This window comes from Pogoniulus pusillus, chromosome 21, assembly GCF_015220805.1.
Source record: "Pogoniulus pusillus isolate bPogPus1 chromosome 21, bPogPus1.pri, whole genome shotgun sequence".
Classification (NCBI taxonomy): domain Eukaryota; kingdom Metazoa; phylum Chordata; class Aves; order Piciformes; family Lybiidae; genus Pogoniulus; species Pogoniulus pusillus.
This window is the reverse complement of record NC_087284.1, coordinates 18,867,917-18,890,997: the sequence shown is the minus strand read 5'-3', so window position 1 is coordinate 18,890,997 and position 23,081 is coordinate 18,867,917. Positions and strand designations below refer to the sequence as shown.

Sequence of the window (23,081 nt, the reverse complement as noted above, 5' to 3'; positions counted from 1 at the left end):
CATTCACAGCCTCCATCAGCTTTGCTATTTTAGGCATGTTTGTAGAGTATTCTTTAATTTAATCTGCTGTTATTCCTCAAAAGGCTTTGGTTGCAGCTAAGATTGCTTTACTCAGCACTCATTATATTTAATCTTCTTTCATCTGAAGATGACAAATTCTGCAGCAAACGAACTGAAGGATTTAACTCTAATGCAGCCTCTCCCATGATTGTTTCAAACTCTTCTGAAACACTTGTTCACAATTTCTCCTGATGATCTTCTCAATCGTAGATCAGGGGAACTGTTCTTACCACTTCCCCGGTTTCTGATGCTGGGGTTCTCCCATCTACTCAGTCAGGAGCCTCCTCCTCATCCTTACCCTACATAAGAAGTCCCAGTCTGAGGGTTGGGAGCTAGAGAGATGCTCCACTATCATACCAAACAAAAAACAGTGCTACCAAATATGCAGAATAAATCAGAATCAAAAGGCACAGCCAAGCACAGGCTTTTTGTGCACTGAACAAGATCATGATCCATGAGATCAGTTCATGTGGGCTGCAGAAATGCCTAAACTGGGATGTGCAAGCAAACTGTGATTAGTGACTTGTTGAGTCCAAGACCTGCAGAAACAGATGGTAATGCTGAAGTTGGGGGATCCTGATAAGAAGTGAGGCCTGTATTAGCTGTGCCACAGGCAGAGAGACATCAGAGCTGGCCCTGCCTCAGCAGCTCAGGATCAGAGATGTTTATTTGCTAAGAAACAAGACTGCTGAATACAACTACACCTTTTCCAGGGCCAGCTTGTTCACCTCAGGTGTTAACAAGCCCTTGGAGACCCAAGCAGGCTCTGCTTTGCATGGCAATGCCTGCAAAGTCCAGGCAGTAACCTGTACTAGTTGAAGATGCCCCTACTCACTGCATGGGAGTTGGACTAGATGATCTTTAAATGTGCCTTGCAACCCAAACCATTCTGTAATTCTATGAAGTCTTGGCATCAGCTCCTGTCTCCCACGCAGTAACCAGAAACTGTACAGTATTTGATCTGCTTCTGTCTCCAGAGTCACAAGTAACAGAGAGTTGGTTGTAGACTCAGCTCACTGCATTGCTCCCTCCCCTAAACAGCTCAGCTGAGGAAAAGAAAAACTCCTGATCATGGAGAAGGTCACCATCCCTCTTAAAACACTTTCTCCGTGATTCTTTAAAACACCATCTCAAAATAAAAAGTATACACAGCAATAAAACTGAAAAATGGTCAAAACATGACTACAAGCACTCCTACTCTGCTCTATGCTTTGAAAGCACCAGTGATAAATATGATTGCATTGTGTCTTCAGCAAACTACCAACTGGGAGGACAGTACACAGTAAACTGCAGAGCCCAAACTCTACTCATCCTACTGCCTTTAAAGGCCTCCTGTAGTGGCCAAAGGTGAAATTAGCCCAACTGCTTGGGCAGATGAAATTCCATCTGTGTCATGAAATGGTGCCTTTCATGCCTAAGGCATAAAAGCTTGAGCAGTAAGTAATGGTTGTGCCAAGCAGGAGTTTCCTGCCTAGAAACTTTGTGTTTACTGTAACACAGAGCCTACATTTCCCCTCCTTGCCCACATGATTTATATTCCACCTCGGAGAAGTGAGGTTTTGTTTCTTCCTGAGAAATAAGGATGGTTTTCCACACCTCTGATAGACTCATATTAATCACATGGCTTAGGGTTTGTTGACAGTAATAGGTGAAAAATAATTACACACCCCAAGCCAGGTGAAAATAAAAGACATTAATGGGCATTATCTGCCCCTGGGCTGTGAATTTACTGCCCCTGCACTTCCCAAATAAAACACTGAATGGCTCAGATTCACACATGTGGATGAACGACACTAGAGCTAACCAAATAACTCAGCTTTTCGTCACCACAAAAAAGGTGCCAGTGCTGTCTATAAAAGTAGGTAAACGCAGATAACACAAAAGATAAACGTACATCATGCACCAAATATTTACTTGTTCTGATTTGACCATTCTGGGTTTCTTGGTGGTTGACTTCTAAATTCAACTTCATTATGATTTGGTCACAATCTCCATCCCTGGATGTGTTTAAAAGACACAGAGATGTGATGCTCAGGGACACGTTTTTGCACCAGACTTGGCAGAGTTAGGTAACAGTTGCACCTGATGATCTTAAGGGTCTTTTCCAATCAAAACAATTGTTTGATTCTATGCTTTCAATTCCAGAAGCATCAACAGGACTCATTTTGCAAGCCTCAATTTAACCCAACTAATGTTAGGGGTTGGAAGGGACCCAAGGAGATATCAAAACTGACGGGGTTTTTAAAGCTTTTAATTGCTAGGGGACTACTGTTCCTCAGCCTTCTGAGGGAAAAAGAAATCAGCTTTTTTAGTGTCATCAAGGTAAGTTACGAGCTAGTTCCTGAGCTCTTTAGAAAACATGAGTCCTACCCATCATTGATCTCCCCATAGAAAGTTACTTCTTTTTCTTTTTTCCTGTGTTATTTTCTATAGCAATTTCTACAACTGCTTTTATCACTCCTCCTAGAGTCATTTCAGGTTAACTCACTTTGCTGGATACACTTGCTTAAATACAGCTCACATCTGAAGGTCTTCTCTGAATGTGGGCTGGACAGAGAAATTCAGGCTGAAAAGAGCAAAACTTCAAAATAGGTTGTCTTAGCAACAGGGTACTTGTTTGTCTGAAAGTGACAATCTTGTGTTGTGGAATCTATACTTCATTGCTGAGTTTAATGTATCTCTCCTCACACTCTTCCCCTTCTCCAGCACGGGGGACCTCCCACAGCAGGCAGTCCTCCAGGAACTTCTCCAATGTGAGTCGTCCCCATGGGCTGTGGTGGTTCAAGAACTGCTGCAATGTAGGTCCCTTCACAGGGGCAGTCCTTCAAGAACCAGCTGCTCCAGCCTGGGTCCCTCATAGGTCATGTGTCCTGCCAGTAAAACTGCTCCCATGTGGGCTCCTCTCTCTTCGCAGGTCCACTCGTCCTGACAGGAGCCTGCTCCACTTCAGGCTTCCTATGGGGTCACAGCCTACTTCAGGCATTCACCTGCTCCATTGTGGACCTCCTCAGACTGCAGGGAGGCAACTTACTTCACCATCAGCCTTATCATGGACTACAGAGGAACCTCTGCTGTAGTGCCTGGAGTACCTCTTCTTCCTCCCTCACTGACTGGTGCCTGCAGAGTTGTTCCTCACTCCTTGCTCCCAGCTGCAATTAATGCTGTGCAAGTTTTTGCCTCTTCCTAAATATGTTGTCTCAGAGGTGATACTTTCACCACTGATGGGCTTGGAGCTGGTTGTACTGGGCAAGGGGGAAACTTCTGGAAGCTTCTTAGAGAAGGCACCCCTGCAGACCCCCATTACCAAAGCCTTGCCAAGCAAACCCAATAGAAATATGCTATTTCTCCATCTAAGAGTCACTTTTCAACAGGGTGACCTTGACTTGAAAGCTTCAGGTTAAGAAATCTTTTAATTAAAAGGCTCATACACAGTAAGATTCCCCCCATCCCCCCAAAAAAAACCACAGGTAACTTCTCCAGAAAAATCTTTAACTCTGTATAAGTAAAATTTTTATTTAGTTGAAGATGTCCTTACTGACTGCAGGAGATTTGGACTAGAGGACCTTTAAAGGTCCCTTCCAAACCCAAACCACCTTATGACTCAAAGCCAAGTTGGATGTGGCCATAAGCAATGTAGTATAGTAGAAGGTGTCCCTGCCTCATGACAGGATGTTTGGAACTACATGGCCTTAGAGATCTCTTCCCACCCAAACCATTCTATGATTCTGTGACAGTTTGTCTACAATCCATTTGGCTAGGGCTCTCTTTGTAATCCACAAGGTTTGAACATTCAGGATAATCTTTTTGGCTCCACTTATGAACAAGTATTAAATGTGAAAATGAATGATACATTTCAGGGAAGTATCATCTTCCACCCTGAAATTAGCCAGGAACTTTATATTTGAAGTTTGAAAGTGAATGTAAATCAGGTTCAGAGTGAGTATGATATTAAAATGATGACTTAAAGACACTTCAAAGGATAATTGAAAGCTGATTAATCTAAGTTTTGTTTCATGTCTTCTTCCTTTGTGCACCATAAGCCATCACAGCTTCCTGCAGTTGCTGCTACATGACTGTTTTCCAAGAACTATTTCTCTTAGCTAAATTGTGCAGTTAAAAAGACCATAATTACACAAGTAGTATAAAGTAGTAAAGGCTGTTGCAATTTTTTACTTCCAGACCTACTTGCAGTTTACAATCAGCACATTTAAAGACAGATATATGAGTAACATCCTATTCTCTACCAATCTCTGCAGTCCTCTTGCCTGCTGGAGCCATCTGGATGCTCCAACCATTTGAGGAAGAAGTTCAATACAGCACAGTCCCATCCTGCATGTCGACTACACCATGGCTATGCTTCCTCATTAGAAAAGCTTTTCTGATGAGGTCAGGAGACTTTGGAGCACATCCATCCCACACATCCTGTTCATAAGGGTGTGTTTCAGAAGCCTTAAGTCCAAACCCACCACCCTAAGGTATTTGTCTGATCTCCATCCACAGCTTCGACAACAGAATTTCATCCAGTGGTAACTTGCTTGAAGTCACTGACTAAATGAGTTTGGGTATACCAAAACACCACCTTTCAGATGATAATACCCTAATTTGTGTAAGGGATCTCTTCTCCCTGCTAAGCCTATTTTGAAATAAACAGTTGCCCTTTTCCTTCCTCCTTGTCTAGTTGTTTGATGTTGGATGCAGGAACTTTACCCTTTGGCCCCTGCCTATAACAGCAGTAAGAAAGAGTGGCCACACAAGAGCTGCTTTTCTGATTTATTTGACAAAGGAAAAAATAAATCTGTTGGCTGCATTGTTTTTGGAATGTCTTCATAGAGGTAGGTCTGCTACCCAGTACTGCATGGACTCTCCACAACAAAAAGAAGCAAACTGGAGTAGAGTTTTCACAGCCATTTTCAGAAGGCTGTGCTGCTCCAGGTGCCATCCAGTGCCCCGCACTGCACAGCAAGGTGTGCAAAGGGTAATTGTAGCATGTGTCTTATGATCACATCACAAGCAAGGTGTTTCAGAGAGGCCACAAGATCTCTGTGAGCTGCAGGGCTGAGTGCTCACATGCAGCTACGCTGTGTAACACCAGTCAGCATCATGTCATTTGTCCAAGTTTCACAGAGACTGCAACTGAATACTAAAAAGGGAGTCAAGAAATCACCTGCTTCTGTTTGCACTTCAGGCACACACATTTGTACACACAAAGCATCAAGCCAACAGTCAATAAACACATCAAATTCACCAATCAAATTACTGTAATTTAAAATGTTTCCATCCTCAAGAGGATCCAACAGAAACAGAATGTAGCAAGACTTTTTTAATCAGATAAATTCTCTCAATAAAGGCTTTTTTTTCTGTTCCAGCTTCTTTTCCTTTCTTTATTAAGTGATGAAGCATCCAGGTACTTGGTCAGTGTGTGTTTTTTTCTAGTGTACATCACCCACAGGTACCACTAAGCCACCAGACCAGATGTGTTTTTTGTTGATCCCTTGTTTCCTCCCCAAATTCTCCTGCAAACATGAACTAAGCATCAGAAAACATACAAGCAGGATGCATTGTGAAGCTCAAAATAATCACTGTCGAGTTCCTGCAGTGCCAAGAAAGCAGAGCAAGGTAATATGCATTTGCAAATAGAAACCGCACTCTGTAACTGCCTTCTCCTACCTTCCCTTCCCTACTACTAAGTTTCTGGGTCCTGTACTTGGGGTACAATACTCCAGGTTTGGGGAATAGTGTCTGGAAAGCTGCCTGGTGAAAAAGGAGTTAGGGGTGCTGGTCAACAGCAGCTGCATATGAGACAGTGTGTGCTCAGGTGGCAAACAAAGCCAACAGAATCCTGGCTCAGATCAGCACTAGTGTAACTAGCAGGACCAGTTCCCTCAGTACTAGGCACTGGTGAAGCCACACTTCGCTTCAGTTTTGGATCCCTTGCTACAAGAAAGGCATTGAAGTGCTAGACTGTACCCAGAGAAGAGCAATGGAGCTGGTGAAGGGTCTGGAAAACAGGTCTTCTGAGAAGTAGGTGAGGGAAATGGGGATGTTTAGCCTGGAGAAAAGGAGCCTGAGAGGAAACCTTCTGCTCTCTACAACTCATGAAGGGAGGTCACAGTGAAGTGGAGACTGGTCTCTTCTCCAAAGACAACCTGGCCTTAGGTTGTAGCAGGGGAGGTTTATGTTGGACATTAGGAACACCTTCTTCCCAAAAAGGGTTGTCAAGTGCTGGAACAGGCTGCTCTGGGACATGGAGAAATCTCTATTCCTGGAAGGATTTAAAAGCTGTGGAGATGTGGTGTTAAGGGTAACCTCAGCGGTGACCTAGCAGAGCTGCATTAATGGTTGGACTTGATATTCAAGGTCTCATCCAACTAAAACAATTCTATGAATAATGGCAATCTTTTTGCTTTTCCCAGCAGGACTACATGACAGAAGCAGAGGCAGAAGTAGACCAAAGCACTAATCATCTAGAGGAGAATTTAGATGGGATAGGACAGATCCAGCAAACAGCTGCTGTTGGGAAGAATAATACAAATTGACACATCACCTGTATTTATGCATCTTGCTATCTGCTGCAGATCAATGAAATCCACACAGTCAAAATCTATACACAGGGCTTATTGAACACATGGAATTTACAACTCTGAGCCACTCTGTAAGGCTCCTGTAAAAATACATTTTTTATTTAGCTTAAAAGCAAATGAGTACTTCAACAGCAGGACTGTGTGTGGAGCCTTGGAAAAAACCCAACTGTTTTTGACAAAGTACTTTATTCCTCCACAGCAAATTACTTCAGCTTTCTTTCAGTAGAGGCTATTTCTCAAATGCAAAGAATAAATGAATCCCAAAAGCATTACAAAACTTCCGCTGTAAAACTGTAAATGGATTATCCCTCCATTAATATCTCACTAAACAGCAACACTTTAGAAGCTATCATTCGTCAGTTGCTCGCTACATAAAAGCCAAATGATATCTTCTCCATAAATCATCTGGCTGTTACAAGATTAGTGTAAAAAGGGGCTGGGTCTAAGACAATAAAGTCTCCAGATCATCTTGCAAGCAGGTTTACAAATGCCGTACTGATGTTTCCCTCTCTTCTATGCTGCAACATCTCTTTGTATGGCTGTTGCAGAGGACAGCAGAATTCTGCACTAGATTTTAAGTGCTTCCACCAGCTTGTGCCTACCTGATCTTCATTTAACAGCAAATATTCTTATATTCTAGATGTCCTGTAGCACATCTTTATGAAGATGTTGGGCCTCCTCCTAGAGTTATTCTTCATTCTCTCTTTACTGGCTTTGAAGTTCTGAGTTCAACAACTTTGAGCTGCTTTGTGTATAGATTTCTGAAATTAGGTAAACTCAGAAATACAGGACTCCATGAAACTACCTGTGAATGCCACCCACAGACATGTTCTTGCAAGAACAGAAACAAAGCTGACAGCTGTGCACAGACACTGAGATCTGCTTAACAGAAAGACCTGGGGCTGCTTAGCCTAGAGAAGAGCAGACTAAGAAGGGACCTTCTTGTAGTGGTTTAAGGTTTATTGGAATATTCTACTAAAAGAGATTAGATTATTGGTTGTAAAAGAAAAATAATGATAAAGTCTATATCATTCATTGGTTTGCTGAAAAGTATAAAAAGCCAAAGTATAAACAATTCTTTCTTCTTTGCTTTTGGGTGATGTATCTCTTTGCTTCTCTCTTTGCTTCTCTCTCTGGTTCTCTCTCTGGTTCTCTCTTTTCTTCTCTCTTTGCTTCTCTCTCTGATTCTCTGTCTGGTTCTCTCTCTGGTTCTCTCTTTGCTTCTCTCTCTGGTTCTCTCTTTGCTTCTTTCTCTGGTTCTCTCCCTGCTTCTCTCTTTGCTTCTCTGGTTCTCTCTTTGCTTCTCCCCAATCTCTTCCATTAACCTTGGCTGACTAGATAATCTATGAGCATTGCTGGTTGTTTTCTGTCTGGGGAGAGAGAGAGGGTGGCAATGGCCCCTTCTGGACTTTCTTTGTCTGGGTTGGGGGGGAGGAGGTTTGGATTTCTGTGTTATTTCTAAATTGTAGATAATTGTAAATAGATGTAAATATATTGTGTATATATGCTTCTAAATTTAGCTTTGCTATAAATATGGCTTTATTTTACTTCCAAGCCATCTGAGCTGGGGTGGTAAATTTCAGCTGGGTGGGGAGAAAGTTCTTAACCCACCACATTTATTTTTGCTACTCCAATCATGGGGCCAGCTCGACTACTTATTAATAGTCAATCCCCAGAAGCTAAGATGAAACTATTTTGGGTGATCTGGCATTTATTATATCCAGTGATATTATGGATATTTTATAAACGGATGGTTTCAAATATGTACCAGAAAATCTGCTGGTATGTAGTAAGAATGGTATGGAAAGGAGTGAAAGCTATGTCTGAAAAGCTGGATAGTTGTTGTAGACGTGTCCAGAGAAGGGCAACGAGGCTGGTGAGAGACCTCAAGCACAAGCCCTACGAGGAGAGGATGAGGGAGCTGGGATTGGTTAGCCTGGAGAAGAGGAGGCTCAGGGGTGACCTTATTGCTGTCTGCAACTACCTGAAGGGTGGTTGTGGCCAGGAGGAGGTTGCTCTCTTCTCTCAGGTGGCCAGCACCAGAACAAGAGGACACAGCCTCAGGCTGCGCCAGGGGAAATTTAGGCTTGAGGCGAGGAGAAAGTTCTTCCCTGAGAGAGTCATTGGACACTGGAATGGGCTGCCCGGGGAGGTGGTGGAGTCGCCGTCCCTGGAGCTGTTCAAGGCAGGATTGGACGTGGCACTTGGTGCCATGGTCTGGCCTTGAGCTCTGTGGTAAAGGGTTGGACTTGATGATCTGTGAGGTCTCTTCCAACCTTGGTGATACTGGGATACAAAGCTGGATAATTACTGTTTTGGTTTTATGGGCTATAATACTTATAAAAATGCCACCGTTAATGTCCCATATGATTTAATTGAGTTGGTTCTCCCTCTGAGTGCAGAAGATTTTGTGGAACAGCTGGAGGAGCAGTTTCTTAGCAGTAGTAACGTTGTATGCCTTTTATGTTTCAATCCGGTCTTTGCAGCTGCAGTGGTAGGGCTGACTGTAGCTTTGTGGGTGGAAAAAACACGTTCTGCCGCTTTAAGAATGTATTACTGCCCCTCTTGTAGAAGGCGGAGGAGGTCCAGTTCTGAGATGAGTGAGACAAGGACACCCGGCAAGGCGGCTCAGAGCGGCGGGGGGCGGGCAGCAACAGCAGCGGCAGCTACAGCACCCCTGCGGGGGGGCAGCAGGCTGCGTCGGCGAGCGGCACTGGCGAACCCTCCTTGCGCGGCGAGCAGTGGGGCAGGCAGCCCGGGGTGACGGCACGGAAACAGCCACGTCCACCATGCAGGAGGCACGGCCGTGCCCGGCTGCGGCGGCCACGACGAGTGAGGCAGGGCCATTTCCACCCGCGGCCGCTGCAGCAGCAGTGAGTGCAGCAGCCGCGGCGGGGTCCGCCCGGGGCTCGCCCGCTCCCGCTCCGGCTGCGGGCTGCCGAACAGCGGCTGCCGCTGCGGCTGCGCCTCTGCCTGAGGCTGCTGCTGCCCCAGCCCCCGCTACTGCTACAACTGCTCCTGTTCCGCCACAGAAAGGCGAAGCAGAAAACAGACCAACCCGTGTTAGATGACAGCGATCCCCCGGAGGGTTATTCCAAAGTCACAGTTTTCCTAGCTCCAGCAAAGGGAAAGGCAAAAGATAAAACTCCGGGGCAGTGATTCTAAAGATGGAGACAATGCAGGAGAAAGTACATCTGGGCAAGGTACATTTGGAAAACCAGATGAGACACAGGAGGGGGATGAGAAAATTGACCTTAGAGCTATTGCTATGGTATTGAACGCACAAGACATTGATGAGGACCAGGGGAAAGGCTATCGGTAGGGACATGTTTAAAAAAGATGAAGGTTCTGAGGCGTTTAAGAATGTCCTTAGGACACTTTTAACTCCAAATAAAGAGGAAGAAGATGAGGATGATATCCAGAGTTCTAAAGAGTCCAGGAAAGAGAGCAGGCAGGTGAGGGAAAAGTACCAGAAGCAGCTGGGAGAACAAATTCTGAGTTGGTTAGGGAGATGGCAGGACAGAGGTGCCAGCGTTCTAGAAGCAGGCGACAAGCCAGCCAAACAAGTAGGGCCACTCACAAAGAAAAGAAAACGGAACCAACAAATACAGAGCAAGCCCTCTTGGTCAGGTCACCTCCTTTTGGTTGTGCTGCTGAGGTACCCTTCCAGAGATGATTTATCATGGGTCCCTTGGCAGTGAGCCACAATTGAGCAGGGAATTTAGCTTCTGAGGGAATTTGTTGTGAAGGAAATCCTTTATAAAGATCATGGTACACAGAATCCTGACGAAATTACTGTTGGAACAGGTCTTTCAAAGAAGCTTATTGCTCCTGCATCCTATGCTAATATCTTGGCAAGCAGATGTGTGGGAAAAAACAATGAGGGAAGGGTTCCTACTGCTGGTGAATTTACTGACCAGTTGAGACAGCTGGAAGACTGTCTGTCCCATACTTCAGTAATTTCTGTCATAAAAACTCTGGCTATAGACATGAAAGATGGCATGAAAGACCTGAAAGAGGAACTTAAAACCTCTGTATCAACCTCCATATCCAAGCTGGCAAAGGAGAAAGACACCATCCCTTCCCTCCATCTGCATGGGTAAATATCTCTGCCATTGGAAAGAGACGTTTGCCTCCCAGAAGGCCATTTTAGCCTAGCAGGCAAATGCCACATAGACATCAGCAATCACATGAGTCTCTTTGGGTAATCCTGTGTGACCACTTTGGTGAGGACATGAGTAAGTAGGATAGTCAACCTACTTCTGCTCTTTTGAAAAGAATGTGTGGATTGCAGAGTGGCAGACCCAGAGGTACGAATGCCAGAAAGGTAGCTGTCACTGCTTCAGTTTCCCAGAACAACTGCAACTGTTCCCACAATAACACTAAGCACTGTGTGCACCCCACACGCACCTATGATCAGCGTAAGGGGAGTCCTGCCTCTGGCCAGGAGGAGGAGAGGGATGATGGAGATAACAGAATCAATTGGGATGTATTCATTAGGCGGCCTGGCAGTTCAAAAGGTCAGAAGTACAGGGCTTTGTCTGACACAGGTGCTCGGTGTACCCTACTACCATCAAACTGTAAAGGGACAGAGTAGGTATCTATTTCAGGAATCTCTGGTGAATCTCAAGAGTTAACTAAGTTGCAGGCTAAAATAAGTCTAGCAGGGAATGAGTGGAAGAAACATACTGTTGTAACTGGTCCTGATGCACCTTGCATTCTAGGAATTGACTTTTTGAGACAAGGGCATTTCAAAGATCCCAGAGGTTACAAATGGGCTTTTGAGATAGCAACTGTAGAAACTGAGGATGGTAAATTGAAGTTGTCTATTAGACCTGAACTCTCAGATGAATCTGCAGTTGTGGGACAACAGGACATAGAGGACGTGAAACTGCCAATTGCTTCTCAAACTGTGCATCATAGACAATTCAGAACTAACTGTGAGTCTTTATTGCCCATTCATAAGCTGATTTGTCCACTGGAAAGCCAAAATGTCATCAGCACAACTCATTCACCTTTAACAGTCTAGTCTGGCCTGTGTGAAATTTAAACAGATTGGCATTTGACAGTTGACTTCCATGCCCTGAATGAGATGGCTCTGCCCACGAGTGCTGCTGTACTGGACAGTATGAACTGGAACTCCAGTGTGTGCTGGAATCAAGAGGCTAAATGTATGGTACCATGGACATTGCTAATGCTTTCTTCTCTATTCTGTCTGTTGGTCCCTGCAAATACCAAGTTTTATCCTATCAGAGCTCCACTTCATTCAGGAATCATAGAATGGTTTAGGTTGGAAGGGATGTCAAAAGTCATAATGTTCCAACCCGCCCACCATAGGGAGGGACACCTCCCACTAGAACAGGTTGCTTAAGTCCTCATCCAGCCTAGCCTTGAACACCTCCAGGGAGGGAGCATCCACAACCTCCCTGTGCAACCTCCTCTAGTGTTTTACCACCCTCACTGTAAAGAACTTCTTCCTAACATCTAGTTTCAATCTCCCCTCTTCCAGTTTAAACCCATTACCCCTCGTCCTGTCATTACCTGCTCCTCACCCCTATGGGACTAAGCCGTGGCAGTTGGGAAGGAGGTTCAGCAGCCCCAGGCAAAGGCATTGCTGCAGCTCCTCTCTAAGTCCTTCAGACACTGACTGTGGAGTAACTGCTGCATATGTAAATCTCACCAAGCTCATGAACAGGAAGTTGAGAAGTCAATGTAGCTAAGACTGAAACAACTGCCAATGATACTACCACATGCCTTTCCTCTTCCTTTCTTCCTCCACCCCAATTCTACATTACTGAACACTTTTTACATGTGATGTGGTAGAGAAAAGAGATTGTAATTATCTGATGAGGCATCTCCAAGCCAGAAGCAGATGTGAAATGAGCAGTGTTTTGTTTGTCAAATGAAGGCTTACATAGTTCTTACTAGACTGTCTACTGCAGTTTTTATTAAGAAATTCCCCAAACTAATTGGTGCCATTTCTAAATGGAAGTTCAGGTTTGCCATAATGAGGGAGGTGTGAAGTTTAAAATAAGGAAGAAAGGAGTCCATCTAACACTTGCTGAAAGAAGTTAAGCATCTGGGGAATAACTGTTTTTGTTTTCTCACTGGTAAGGGTGAATGAAATGTTGATGACCTCCTTATCAACAAACATTCTCCTGAAATCCTGATGAAAATGTTTGCAGAATGACTCTGCAAAGAAAGGAAAAAAAAAATCAAACAACCAAGCTGAACTTAGAAACTTCATACTCAGGTATTTTTATGGAACACAAGTCAGACAAACAGCAAGTCAAGTTGTTAAAGAATTGATTCTCTACTTTCATACTTGGAATTTTAAAGATGGAAAGACTGCCAAAAAACACATGCTAGGTTTGGATGGTTAAAGACCTGCCACATTGTGCCATGTAGGGAATCTCCTATGAAAGAAGCAATTAAACCTTCAGATAAAGAAACAGTCTTCTTTGCACACAACTTGGTTTAGGCCTTAGATTCAGGCCTCTGCCAACAAAGTATACCTAACTCAGGTATCACTAACTCAGTATTCATTCTTCTTAGTAGAGCTGAACATGTATTTCGACTTTCTCATGCTATGCTGTCTCCATAACCAAACCTGCACTCAATCCTATGGCCAGGTGCTAAACAGCTGAGAACTTGACCAAAATGCAATAGCTTCTTCTGGGATTGAGAGAGGAGTTGACTATGATGGGTAGAACAGTCAGAAGCCTGAAAGGAGAGATCTCGATCAAAATCCAAACTGCTGGACTTTTTCTGCAGAGGGTACAGTGGTTTCTGCCTCCCCTCCTCAAACTCACAGAGTGTGTAAGCTATTTTATAACCATTTATGGGTCATTCTGAAGTGCATTATGATCTCACATGAAGATCAATCATCTTCATTGAAGAGTGGAATTTTTTTACAGTGAGAACAATCATTTCCTGGAATAACCTCCCCAGGGATGTGGTAGAATTCCAATCATTAAGGTTTTCAAGATGCAATTGGACAGGGTGCTAGATAACCTCATCTAAGCCCCCTTTCCCATAAAAAGTTGAACCCTGTGATATTTTTAAGGTCCTTCCCAACCTGGGCTGCTCTAGAATTTACAACCAAATAGGAAATTTTCACAATTAGACTGATGAGAGATGTTTTTGCAAAGGCAAAGTGTAATAAATAGGTGGAGAAAGGTGTATGGGATGATCAAGGCAACCTGCTGGAGGACTTTGAGTTAGAAATGCACTATTTGTGTCTCTTGTTGAGTTCTCAATTTGAAGCAGTCATTATTCTCATTTAATACACTAGGAGGATTAGAATAATGTTGATAGTTATCTCTCTCACAGGATGCTGTGAAGAATGATTTGTACATGCTGTTTCAAAAATGCACGACAGAAGAATAATGTTATGCATTATTAGCATTGGTGGAACACTAATTGAGTTTTATATTAACTCAATATTCCACATACAGCTAGCAAATTGCTACTCAAAAGGTCTCTTCTCTCTTCCAGCATTCCTCCCTGATTTCTTCCAACTCCCAAGCTGGTTATTGAGCCAGTGGTAATGTCATTTTAAAAGACTAACAGACTTCCCTAGGGGAAGAAGAACCTGGAGACAAAACATCACCAGCAAGTTCTCCCATTACAACACTTCTATGTAGAGATACTTAGAAAAGCTGAAATCAAATGACAGTAGAGACGACAGCATTTCAACTCAGCTGTTTCAGTCAGGGATTTTATCTAGGTTTGAAGAAGTATGAAGAGAGGATAGTTACATAAACACTGTGAATAGCTTAAACAACTTACTTTCAGGCAATATAATTCTAAGCACCAAGAAATAACCTCAAAGTCTTTAGAATTTTATTAGGTACAAGAAAAAAAAAAGAAGTAATAGAAATGTATTGATGTTGAAAGATAATCACTTTAAAGAGTCCACAATTTAATAAGAAATGTAATACAAAAGTTTACCATATGATTGAAAGTCACTGTGTTTAAGTCTGGGGTTTTTTTTGGGGGGGAGTTGCTGTCTAAGTTTCACTTGAAAATATTATTTTGTCTAGACAATTGTATGGGAATTGGACAAAAAAATCTCCTTCAGCCATGTTTTCTTCCAGATTCATGATGGGCTAAACTTGCTCTCACACAACAGCATTCATCTGAAAACAGACCTACTGAATTTCCCAAGCATCAGGGGGGGCTCTTTGGGGTTTTATGCAATAGTGCTACAACGAAAGTTGTTAATAAGCATCATCATATGCAGACTGTGGTTCTGGTGGTGAGCTAGCAGTGTGCCCAGGTGGCATGGAAGGCTAATGGCATCTTGGTCCATATCAGGAATAGTGTGGCCAGCAGCCAGTGCCCCTGTACTCAGCACTGGTGAAGCCTCACCTCTAGTACCGTGTACAGTTCTGGGCCTCTCACTGCAAGGAGAGTATTGAGGAGCGATGAGACTGGGGAGGGGGCTGGAAGGAAAGTCGTATGAGAAAAGGCTGAGGGAGCTGGGGTTGTTCAGCCTGGAGAAGAGCAGACTTAGGGGGGACCTTATCACTCTCTACAACTACCTAAAAGGAAGTTGCAGTCAGGTGGCAGTCAGGCTCTTTCCCCAGGTGGCTAGTGACAGGACAAGAGGGCATGGTCTGAAGCTGTGCCAGGGGAGATTTAGGTTGGATATTAGGAAGCACCTCTTCACAGAAAGGGTGATAAAGCACTGGAATGGACTGCTCAGGCAGGTGGTGGAGTCACCATCCCTGGAAGTCATTTCTAAAAGACTGGATGTGGCACTTGTTAACATGGTGTAGCTGATGTCATGGTACTAGGTCATAGGCTGGACTTGATGATATCAGAAGTCTTTTTCAGCCTCAATGATTCTCTGATAATTCTCTGATGGTGACATAAATTCTCTGTGGTGACATAAAAAGATGTATTTCAGATAGAAAGCATCCAGAGCACACTCATCTCTGAAGTGGTGGTCAGAAAAGTAAGAAGATACTGCCCAAAGGGAAGCTTAAAGTGAAATCAAGACATAGACAGAGGGGCTGCCTTCATTTGGGTTGATCCTAGTGGGATGGAGTGATTGAAACTCTCTGGATCCTCTATTAAAAAAGTTATCAGAAAAACAGCAACTTTTGAGGAACCTTAGTCACTATGCAGCTGAGAGACCATCTGGACAGCAGGCAGGAGAATACAGTTAGTTACCACTTGAAGATGGGACCAGAAATCACCAGTAAAAAAGCTGCCAGTGTCTCTGTCCCTACTGCACTTGCAGGAACTCTGCAGACTGCTGCAGGAAGAAATGTCTGGCACAGATCCTAGGACAGCCTTCTAAGACAAACAACTCAACAAAGCCCTCAGTCCCCCTCTTCCAGTAAAAATGGAGACAGTAGAAAAAAATGATCCAATTCTAAATAGTTTATCTTACCAATTCTTACAAGTTTATTTTACAAACTCTGAACACTGTAGGTTTACTCACTGCTTTAAAATCCATAAAGCTTCTTCCTAGAGTCCATTTTTCTCTATTACCAACACCAACATCCTCAGTTTCTCAGGGATGCTGGGATATGAATCATTAATACTTTAAAACAGAAAGAGCAATGTTGTCAAATAAAGCAGGAAGAAAAACTCCACTGATTCATCCAAGTCTGTTTGGATATTTAGAAGAAAATATCAATGGAAAATAATTCTTTGCAAAAAAAAACCCCACCCAAACAAGCAATAAAGTTAAATTTCAGTTATATTTAAAATCCAATATATGCTATTTAATTTTTTTTCCCAGAAGTGTTACTGTATCACTGAGCAACAGAAGAGTGAAGGGTAGCAACAGAAGAGTGAAGGGTATGCTACTGTTGGGGAGGATATGGGGACAAAGTAGGGACAGGTACTCACTGTAACAACAGCTATGGATCCTGTAGACACAGGTGTGACAGCTCTAGCCAGGATTTTTGGGGCAATGCAAGTCATTCATCACAGTATCACAGTATCATCAGGGTTGGAAGAGACCTCACAGATCATCAAGTCCAACCCTTTACCACAGAGCTCAAGGCTAGACCATGGCACCAAGTGCCACATCCAATCCTGCCTTGAACAGCTCCAGGGACGGCGACTCCACCACCTCCCCGGGCAGCCCATTCCAGTTCATCATTTACTCCTTAGTCTAATCCCCAAATACACAGCCATTACCTAACTGTGCTAAAAGATTCCTTCTGCAGAAGCTTACAGGGCACAATGTGCTCCTGCTCCACCAGCACCAGACACATCTGTGTTTGTCTATGGTCCCGTCTGAGAGACTAAATCTCACCTCTCTTGTACATGTAAATCAACAAAGATAAAAATCACCTTTGCTCAAGTGGTTTTCCTGAATGCCCAGAGATGTGTATTGACTCAAGGGGCAAAAGCCCACCACTGGCACCTGATCCCTGCAGGCACCTGGATGTGCAACAATTGTTGTACACAACCTGCCTGATGGGTCAGCTCTGCACACTTGATAGCACACCTGCAGTCACTTAGGCATCAATGTGACAGGGGTGCCCAGGGGGAGCTTTGAAAAACTGAATAATAGACTGTGATGGTTTGGGTGTTACCTGCCCCCACACTCTTATGAAACCACCCAGACTAGACTCAGCTGAGATGGAAATTAGAATGGAGCTTTATATTTACAGCTTAGCACAATACACAAGCAGGTGTTTACAATATATACAGCTATAGATAGAAATAGACAAGTTAAAAAGTAATATAGAAACACAACACTCCTCCCAGAAACCTGAGTCCCCAAGAGGGGCTCTCAACCACTCTTCCACCTCCTTTCCACCCCTCTAACTTATCCCAGACTTTGCCTTACATTCAAGGTGAGTTTGGAGAATCGGCCCTGGGGGTTAGGAAGCAGAAGGATTAGTTACACAGACAGCAGGTTAGAGAGAGAAGTGCAAGCAGCCAGAGCCAGAGAGCAAACTCTGTTATCTATGTTTGTGTTCTTGTTTTTATACATCTCAGCAAGCCTATGAGTGAAGCAGACATCACCATCTTTTTCATTTTCACAGCCTATAATCTAATTCTTCTCACCAAAATATCCCAGCTAGGCTCAAACTAGCACAAAGACACTGGGCTTGAGAGGGTGACCATCACCACAGACATCCAACCTGAAGACAGCAGCCCAGGAGTCCTCTTTCCATCACCACTCCCAACCATGCCATGCCCTAAGTTTTGCCTGCTGTAAGAAGAATAGAAGAACTCCTGAAGAACTCCACTGAAAACATCACCTGCTGGGAACATCCCTGGGCTAACTGAAAATTACTTGAACTTTGGAAACCTGGTATCCCCACCTTCACTCACTTTGGCTGGTAATATAATCCCTTTCTTGCTCTTCTCCCTTCTTCTTCTGTTTTCCTCTCTTTCTCTCCCCTTCTCTCTCATTCTCTTTATCCTTTAATAAATAGTCTCACTATTGATATCTGGTCTCACTTGTACCTTAACTCCACAACATGGAAATATGTAAGAATATTTCTACCTCCTCTGGACTATCACTTTTAGTCTCTCTCCTCTGGACCAAGCCACCCTGTCAGCTTTCTGCATCCACAGAAACCCAATATGGTGGGGGTTGGAAGGGACCTCTGGAGATGATACAGTCCATCCTTTTTGCAAAAGCAGGGTCACTCACAGCAGATTGCCCAGGATGGTGATGTCCAGGCAGAAGTCACATCTCTCCAGAGAAGACTCCACAACCTCTCTGGGCAGCCACATGGCAAAGACATCTTTCCTTATGTTCACATGGAACCTCCTGGGTTCTAGCTTGTGCCCACTGCTCCTTTTCCTGTTCCTGTGAACCACTGAAATGAGACTCATCCCTTTGTCCTGAGCCCTTTAGCTATTGCTCAGCATTGAGAAAATCCCCTCTCAGACTGCTCTTTTCCAGGCTAAACAGCACCAGGTCTCTCAGCAATTCCTCCTTAAAGACATGCAGATAGTACAGTGCCCTCAGCATCTTCAGGCTAACTTGCCCTAAGGCACCAGAAGAGGTTTGCAAATAGTTCTCTGTTCCCAAGACAGGGCTGTGTTTCTGACTGACTATGCATCCAGTCTGTCTATAGATCAGAAATCATGTTTATTTATTTCAAATGAGAATTCCAATTATAGCACCAAATTATTCTGAGTGGGTAACAACAAAGATGCTGCTTTTGGTCCAACATGGATTTATTTCAAAATTATTTCCAATGTGCTGCTAAGCAGCAGAAGTTGTAGACTCATACAACATGAGGCAGGCTGCCAACACCAAGCTCTGCTGCAGCTGAGCAGGCAGAAGTTCAACATAAACAAAAAATAACTGAAAATGAAAACTGGGGGGTGGGGGAGAGAGGGAAGGGAGAAAAACAGACCAGTGCTGAGGAAGAAAATGCTAAAGACCACAAAACATTCTTGGCAAGGAGGGAGAATATCCCCTATTTAAAACACAGCACAAAGCCCACCTCAGAATGGGCTTGTTCCAACACTGCTAGGAATTGTGAGTGCCAGCAGAAGGTTTTACATTCAGCTGCAGCTCACGTGAGCTACTTCATAGGCAGAGAAACTGTCCACACATTTCCAGAAGACAGCCATCAGCGTGACTGAAACTGAAGCTATTGATGAGCATTGAGAACCCTGGTGAAAAAATAGGTAGAGACAAAATTCAGAAACATAACAGAGAGCTCTTTGCAGGAAAAGCAGTATACCCTAAAAGACCAAGACATTGGCTCAGCACCAACATGGAAAAAAAACTAGAATCTTCCTCTAGGAACAAGAAAACCAAAACACTTAAAATATTATAATGTCAGCATAAGGCATTCACTGTGAGGATGGTGAGGCACTGAAACAGTTTGCCCACCCAGTGAAGTTATGGAGGCTGCATGCCTGGAAGTGAAGACTTCAATGCTGAAAGTGACATAGGAAAAATCCACCACCTCCCTGGGCAGCCCATTCCAATGCCAATCACTCTCTCTGCCAACAACTTCTTCCTAACATCCAGCCTAGACCTCCTTAAGCACAACTTGGGACTGTGTCCTCTTGTTCTATTGCTGGGATCCTGGCAGAAGAGACCAACCCCCACCTGGCAACAGCCTCCCTTCAGGTAGTTGTAGACAGCAATGAGGTCCCCCCTGAGCCTCCTCTTCTCCAGGCTGAACAACCCCAACAACTTATTTAAGACATTTCAAAGTGGAAATGAAAGCTTGGATCAGGGTAAAACTTGTCAGTTAGGAGAAATAATGAAGCAACACTGCAGGAAAAAAAAGAATTTTCAAGGGAAATGCTGCACACTCAGGGAATTTTTGATGCTGCTAAAAGTAGATGATGCTGAATCATGCTGGGGCCCAGAACTGGACACAGCACTCAAGGTGTGGCCTGAGCAGTGCTGAGTACAGGGGAAGAATAACCTCCCTTGTCCTACTGGCCACACTGTTCCTGATGCAGGCCAGGATGCCATTGGCTCTCTTGGCCACCTGGGCACACTGCTGGCTCATCTTCAGCCTACTATCTACCAGTACCCCCAGGTTCCTTTCTTCCTGGCTGCTCTCCAGTCACTCTGTCTCCAGCCTGTAGCACTGCTTGGGGTTGTTGTGGCCAATTAATGGAGCAATCCTGCCTGCACCTAGCACTGTAATAAAATATACCTACTTTATAACTCTCCATGAGTTTTGGGGTTCCTTTTGCAGGTCAAAAGTGTCCAAAGATAGGTTGGAGGGGACCTTGAGCAAGCTCCTCTGGTAGGAGGTGTCCCTGCCCATGGTAGGGGAGTTGGAACTAGATGATCTTTGAAGTCCTTCCCAACCCAAATCATTCTACTATTCTCTGATAAAAGTCAATGTCATCTGCTTGCTTTGGAATCAGGATCACTCTGATCTCCACACCTAAAAATTACACGGAGGTGATAAAGGGTCCTAAAGTTTGACAGCAAACTTAATAGTCAGAGAAAGAAAACTGAACTGGAAGCAACAGACAAGATTGGGGTTGTTTATCTGAAAGAAAACAACGGGACTGAATAAATACACACAATATAGTGAAAGTTAATTAGAAGTATATTTTCCTTGCCCTCCTAATACCAAGTCAAACAGAAGTAAATCACATCTCACACTGATACTCCGAATTAAAAACACTGGCTGGATAACCTTTGCAACTCAGTGCCACAAAATAAATATGAGTGATGCCACGAATCAAGAGGATTAAACTGCAACTGTACATGTATACAAGTAATCCCCATGGGTCTGCTACAAGCAATTGCTAACAGATGGAGATTAGGGAGACATTCTGTAGAGGATATATCATCTGCTGACACTTTAGGGAAGGATTTCATATCTCAACCCCTGAAGCATCCTAGACTTGCTGCTGCAGGCTATCTGACACCCAGAAGAACCCTCCTTGTATTCCTCTGGGCTGGTTCATCATCTGAACTGTTCAGTGGCAGCAGATAAGAAGTGCATATCAGATTTACCATCAGAAAGGAGGTACATCTCCTTTAAGTCTTCCAAAGAGAAGCTGAGGGAGCTGGAATTTTTTAGCCTGGAGAAAAAGGAGGCTAAGTGTAGATCTTCTTACTTTTTAGAACTACCTGAAAGGAGGTTGGTGCCAGGAGAGGGTTAGTCTCTTCTCACAAGGAAAAGGCACAGGATAAGAGAAAAAGTCTTCAAGTTGAATCAGGGCAAGTTTAGGTTTGACATTAGGAACAATTTTTTTCCCCAAAAAGGTTGCCAAGCCCTGGAACAGGCTGACCAGAACAGTGGTGGAGTCACTATCCCTGGAGGGATTTAAAAGCTGCATAGATGTGGTGCTGATGAACATGGCTTAGTGGTGACCTGGCAGTGCTGAGTTAAGAATTGGACTTGATAATCTTGAAGATCTCTTCCAATCAAAACGTTTCTATGACTCTGTGAGGCATGTCTGGGCTGTCATCAAGCAGCCTTGGTTAGGAAAGTCAAATTCCTGATGCTAAGGCAAACTTTTTGCAATCTCACAGCCTATCCTACTGCTTAAGCAAACTAGTCCACACTCTCTGGTCTTCTGAGAGTTTATTTTCCATTCATTACATCTTTTAATTTCATGCAAAAGTTATTAACCTTGTTATTTGTTTGAGACCCAGAAGCAGACTATAGATAAGAACAAACCCAAGAGGAGCACATCTTGATTGCATCTTTGTGACACTACTTAAGCAAACTCACAGAGCCTGTCCCAAAGCAAATACATTCCCTTTTAAGAGAGGCTCTCCTTAAGGTAAAAAGATTCTTTGTTAAAAGGGTATCCTTGAGCAATGGTGATAGCTCTGCTAGCACACCTAAAATGCATGTCAATCACCAACAATAAACCAACCCAATCTAGATGTACCTGCATCAGCAGGGAAGTTGAACTAGAAGGTCTCCAGAGGTCCTTTCCAACCCCTACCATGAGGGGTTCTTCTTCTATGAAGAAATCTGTTTCCTAGCCAGGGAAACCAGGCTAGAGCAAGTAGTTTACAACTACCTGAAGGGAGGTTGTACCCAGGTGGGGGGTGGCCTCTTCTCCCAGGCAACCAGCAATAGAACAAGGGGACACAGTCTCAAGTTGTGCCAGGGTAGGTATAGGCTGGATATTAGGAAGAAGTTCTTCACAGAGAGAGTGATTGGCATTGGAATGGGCTGCCCAGGGAGGTGGTGGAGGCACCATCCCTTGAGGTGTTCAAGAAAAGACTGGATGAGGCACTTAGTGCCATGGTCTAGTTGAGTGGATAGGGCTGGGTGCTAGGTTGGACTGGATGATCTTGGAGGTCTCTTCCAACCTGGTTGATTCTATGATTCATTCTATGATTCTAAGTTGCCCAGGGAGCTGGTTGGGGCCCCATCCCTGAAGATACTCAAAGTGAGGCTTGACAGGGCTCTGGGCAGCCTGATCTAGCGGAAGATGTCCCTGCTTACTGCAGGGGGGTTTGGACTACATGACCTTCAGAGGTTACTTCCAACCCAGACCATTCTATGATTCTGTGATGTAATACATGGTAAAAGTTCAGCTCAGCAAAGTCAGCAATGGCTAATTCACAGAAACATAGAATCATCACTGCCTTCTCCCTTCTGAGCTGCATGCTTTACAGAGTTGACATTACCATGTTTAGGCAAAAGGCCCTTCTCAGTTACAGCCTGAGCTGCTCTTTCATGTTCTAAACCTGGTTAGTCTGGTGCAAGAATTTGAGAAAACATGACAATAAACATGTATTTTTACTTGTCCCTAATAAGGCTGGGACAAACTGACTTGTCAGTCAGAGCCTAGTAGTTTCCACAACTCCTAGCAATGTGACTAGCAGAGCATCAATGAACTGCTAAAACAGGGAGGTGCCTCCTACAGTTCCAAACCCCCAGAAAACTGGAAGGATTTCTGCACACTACTGTAACGCAGATCTCATTATTAACTACCAATTTAGTGAGCAAATACCAGCACGTCCCTCCTGAGTAATGAGAGCATTTCCAACCA

The 23,081-nt window shown here is 43.9% G+C and overlaps 1 protein-coding gene across 3 annotated transcripts in view; it reads right to left on the bottom strand.

Annotated features, from left to right (window-relative positions):
• Positions 1 to 23,081, bottom strand: part of FARS2 (phenylalanyl-tRNA synthetase 2, mitochondrial) — a 194,136-nt gene that overhangs the window by 29,539 nt on the left and 141,516 nt on the right. Inside the window, exon 8 of one of the 3 annotated variants that reach the window (XM_064161131.1) lies at positions 18,870 to 19,253. The exons of the other annotated variants lie outside the window; for them this stretch is intronic. Within the exon in view, the coding sequence (XP_064017201.1) occupies positions 19,232 to 19,253 (22 nt within the window). The 3' untranslated portion in view covers positions 18,870 to 19,231. Of the gene's footprint in view, positions 1 to 18,869; positions 19,254 to 23,081 lie in introns of those variants that run through there. 3 annotated transcript variants of the gene reach the window in all.